The 4,795-nt window shown below is 45.5% G+C and overlaps 1 protein-coding gene across 1 annotated transcript; it reads left to right on the top strand.

Moving 5' to 3' along the window:
• Window positions 1-1,092: 1,092 nt before the first annotated feature.
• Window positions 1,093-2,283, top strand: LOC130550009 (paraneoplastic antigen Ma1 homolog). Its single transcript, XM_057327345.1, has one exon. It carries the CDS (start codon window positions 1,093-1,095, stop codon window positions 2,281-2,283), a length of 1,191 nt encoding a protein of 396 aa, XP_057183328.1.
• The last annotated feature ends 2,512 nt before the right edge of the window (window positions 2,284-4,795 follow it).

Genomic DNA, 4,795 nt, shown 5'->3' with positions numbered 1-4,795 from the left:
GCCTTTACACGAGACGGCGCACGCCTTCAATTCATGGATTGGTGCGTTTAAACATAAAATGGCGACTCTTTGCTGGCGTTTGTGTTCTGCCGTGGTTCGATTCTCGGTGAGATGCGGGAGATAGTACTAAGCGCATTAGAAACCCGAAGTGCAAGCAAGTTTCTATTTACAAGGGAGAGAGCTACGGACATAACTGGATAGCGCACCCAGCCACCGGAAGCGTTGGGTGTTCCTCCGGCTACGAGGGACGATCGGTGCTTTCCGGGAGGATCACAGTGGGCGATTATCCGGGTGCCTTGGATTATAGAGCCTAGGTACTGTGTTTCTTTGTTTTGTCTGCTCACGTGAGCGAAGCGGCCAGTTTAAGTTTCAAAGGCCTCTACGCACTCCAGCAACGACACAGGCCTGCATCTGGGGGTTATGTGAGTACTGTTGTGTGTGTGAGTGGGCCCACTTGCTTAATTATTGAGTTTCATTTTATATTCTCTCACGTTGTGTGAATGTAATACCGTGCTCTTAACATTCTGAAACCGTATGTATATATTTTGTGCATGTAAAGTGTATCATTTCAGTGCTGCACAAGTGTGCATACATCTCCCAGGTAGTTCACTTGGTGTTGTTGTGCCCTTGTAACGGGTATAGCTATCGGTTATTTCCTCTGTTTATTATTTTTCTGTTATAGTATTATCAACACATCTGTTGATGGGAGCACAACTTGGAGCTGTTCCTTTGTTAAATCCTTTTATTTCTTGTTGTTTTCATAGTTATAATATTTTCTAATTAAATACCTTTGAAGTAATACTTACCCTTGTTCCTTCATTCACATTGCCTAAGTTCGGGATAGTTGTATCAGAGTTGTGTATATATATTTTTTTAATGTCGAGAGACAAAATAGTTGAACCTGACGCCCGCCCTAAAGCAAAATTGGGTAACACACACCAGTTAGGGTAGGGGGCGCTACATAAAGTGGGGGCTCGTCCGGGATCTACTCCTCTCTGATACATAAAACTCCCTGAAAGACAAGAAGAAAAAAGTGTTCAATTACATTTCTACAGTATATTTGAAGTGTCATTGGTAAAATAACCACTCAACATGGCTCTAGGAAAACACCCTTCCTTACAAGTGGAGTTGGCCAACTGGTGTAAGGATGTGGGCCTTTTCGAGACGCATGCTGTGATGTTGTTCAATGTACCTGCAGATACTGAAGTAGCAGTTATTGAAGATGTAATGCAGACTGTGAAAGCACTAGGAAAAGTTCGTGTAAGAGACACAAGAGAAGGACCTACCTCACATGCCATGCTAGTGTTGTGCGAGTGCAAACAAGCTGTTGACTCAACACGTGTACCCCTTGAAGTGACTCCTAATGAGACGGGTGAGCCATGGACAGTCGTAGTAGTGTCTGCAAAAGAAACCTCACCTGAAACAACCTCTGAGGGTTTTACCGAAAAGCTTACAAAGTTTCTGATGGCAGAGGGAAAATCCTTAACAGATGTACAAGCTCTGTTTACTACACGCAGCTCGGCTGATGGTTCCCCTGAATCCATTATACGTGCAGTGGGTGAGATTCTGGAAAAGACTGTAAAGCACCCTGGAGATAGCAGCACTTACCGAAGACTGCGTACCCTTTCTGCCACAGTGCCAACACCCATGGGAGAAGAAAGTATGGAAAACTGGATGGAACAAGCCCGTCAAATGATAACTGAGTGTGAATGCTCCGAAAAGGAAAAACGTCGCAGAATTATCGAGAGTGTCAAGGGACCTGCTTTGGAAATCATACGAGCTGTCCGTTTCTCCAATCCTGAGGCAAGTGCAGTACAGTATTTGGAGGCCTTAGAGAGTACTTTTGGATCCTCAGAGTCTGGCGAGGACTTGTACTTCAAGTTTCGCTTGATGCGTCAAAATGCAGGCGAAGCTCTGTCTGAATTCCTGAGAAGGATTGATAAGGCTCTCAACAAAGTTGTAGAAAGAGATGGATTATCCTTCAGCTTGGTAGATAAAGTGCGTGTGGAACAGCTGATAAGAGACGCTGTACATTCAGATATGCTGCTGCTACAGTTAGGACTTAGAGAAAGAAAGAATCGTCCTCCCACTTTCCTGAGTCTGTTAAAGGAGATACGTGAAGCTGAGGAAAATGAAGCAGCCCGACACCGGATGACTGCAAAAGCAAAAGCCATACAGTATCGTGAAGATGATAGAGTTTCCCCTTCTGTCATTCAGGAGCTTAAGTCTGAAATTCAGGAGTTGAGGACACATCTAAGACGGGTGAGCCATGGACAGTCGTAGTAGTGTCTGCAAAAGAAACCTCACCTGAAACAACCTCTGAGGGTTTTACCGAAAAGCTTACAAAGTTCCTGATGGCAGAGGGAAAGTCCTTAACAGATGTACAAGCTCTGTTTACTACACGCAGCTCGGCTGATGGTTCCCCTGAATCCATTATACATGCAGTGGCCGAGATTCTGGAAAAGACTGCAAAGCACCCTGGAGATAGCAGTGCTTACCGAAGACTGCGTACCCTTTCTGCCACAGTGCCAACACCCATGGGAGAAGAAAGTATGGAAAACTGGATGGAACAAGCCCGTCTAATGATAACTGAGTGTGAATGCTCCGAAAAGGAAAAATGTCGCAGAATTATCGAGAGTGTCAAGGGACCTGCTTTGGAAATCATACGAGCTGTCCGTTTCTCCAATCCTGAGGCAAGTGCAGTACAGTATTTGGAGGCCTTAGAGAGTACTTTTGGATCATGAGAGTCTGGCGAGGACTTGTACTTCAAGTTTAGTTTGATGCGTCAAAATGCAGGCGAAGCTCTGTCTGAATTCCTGAGAAGGATTGATAAGGCTCTCAACAAAGTGGTAGAACGAGATGGATTATCCTCCAGCTTGGTAGATAAAGTGAGTGTGGAACAGCTGATAAGAGGCGCTGTACATTCTGATATGCTGCTGCTACAGTTAGGACTTAGAAAAAGAAAGAATCGTCCTCCCCCTTTCCTGAGTCTGTTAAAGGAGATACGTGAAGCTGAGGAAAATGAAGCAGCCCGACACCAGATGACTGCAAAAGCAAAAGCCATACAGTATCGTGAAGATGATAGAGTTTGCCTTTCTGTCATTCAGGAGCTTAAGTCTGAAATTCAGGAGTTGAGGACACATCTAAGCGGTGGTGATTTCAAACCAGTAGCTACTTCATCCATGGTGCTAAAAACTAAAGAAAAGTCATCTAGGCAGAGCGAGAAAGCTGATGATTCAGAAGTGCAAGTGCTGAGAAAACAGATTCAACAGCTGCAGCAACAGTTGGCAGCTATGAGTGTCAGTCAAACACAGCAGTCACTCCAAATCCATGAGAAAAGGCCTAGACCCTGTCAGTCCCAAGCTGTCTCTGCCTACTCTAGAGTTAAGCCGCCCAGAACTAAAGATGACTACTTCTGCTACCATTGTGGCGAAGATGGCCATATATCCACGAAGTGTCAAGCTGCACCTAATGCAGACCAGGTGATTCAGAAGCTGATTCGTTCCTTACGAAAGGCAAAGAGTGGAAAGTGTGAAGAATCGGGTGACCATAAAAAGGATTCGGACCAAGTATGTTTTTCGAGAAGGAGCCAAACTGAGGTCTATGAGTCGAGTGTTCTTCCCAAAGGACTTGTTGGTCCTGCCTCCACTGTGGAAGTGAAGCTTAATGGTAGTGGATGTCAAGCTCTGTTAGACAGCGGGTCGCAAGTGACCATCATGTTTGAAGACTGATATTCCAAGAACCTGCCTAATGTGCCCATTCATCCATTGACTGGCCTATCCATATGGGGTCTCAGTTCTTCCAGTTACCCGTATAAGGGATATGTTGTAGTGGATGTCACGTTTCCTGCTTCGGTCATTGGGGTGGAAGAGTCCTTGTCCATCTTGGCGCTGGTATGCCAAGAACCTCAGGGTCCTACGCAGTTGCCCGTCATAATTGGTACTAATGCTAGCTTCTTTACACGTCTTGCTGCTCTCAGCCGCGAGTTTGATGGATCCAGTGTTGCCCATGCTTTGAGAATACAGACTTGTCACTCAGAAATCTGCATTCCACAAATACCTGAGAATAAAACTCTTTCTGACACATCTGCAGGAAACATAAAGTGGATGGGGCCTGAGGATTGTGTTATTCCATCACGAGGAGAAGTATGCACCCTTTGCCAACTACAGACTGACAAGCCGCTGCAGAGAGAGTTCTTTGTGGTGGACCGACCTGTTGGGGATAGTTTGCCTGCTGGACTTCTAATAATTCCAGTGTTACTGCCCTCTTCTGCTATTGAGGAAAAGACCATCAAAGTGCTGATGCAGAATGAGACCTCAAAAGATATTCCTATCTCAGCTGGCACAGTAATCGCCAACGTGTATCCTACTGACACGGTCCTTGCTACGTTTGGAAGTCAAAACTCAGCTGTAATAGACCCTCAACTGTTTGATTTTGGTGAAGCAGAAATTCCTGAGGCATGGGAGAAGAGGCTGAGACAGAAGCTGTCAGTTCGAGGAGATGTGTTTTCTATACACGAATGGGAGGTGGGATTAGCGCAAGGGGTGGAACATCATATTAGGCTTCACGACAACAAACCATTCAGAGAACGCTCCAGACGCCTTGCACCTGCGGACATTGAGGATGTACGACGACACATCAAGGATCTATTGGCAGCTGGAATCATAAAGGAATCGAGGAGCCCATATGCTTCCCCAATAGTAATTGCACGGAAGAAAAATGGGGCAATCAGAATGTGCATCGACTACCGAACCCTTAATGCACGTACTATTCCCGATCAGTACACCACACCTAG

This window comes from Triplophysa rosa, unplaced genomic scaffold (assembly GCF_024868665.1).
Source record: "Triplophysa rosa unplaced genomic scaffold, Trosa_1v2 scaffold214_ERROPOS343816, whole genome shotgun sequence".
Taxonomy (NCBI): domain Eukaryota; kingdom Metazoa; phylum Chordata; class Actinopteri; order Cypriniformes; family Nemacheilidae; genus Triplophysa; species Triplophysa rosa.
Note: the sequence above shows the minus strand (reverse complement) of the source record. Positions and strands in the feature narration are given on the sequence as shown.

Coding starts and splice junctions, on each gene's coding strand:
- LOC130550009 (XM_057327345.1), top strand. CDS start 1,093: ATGGCTCTAGGAAAACACCCTTCCTTACAAGTGGAGTTGGCCAACTGG.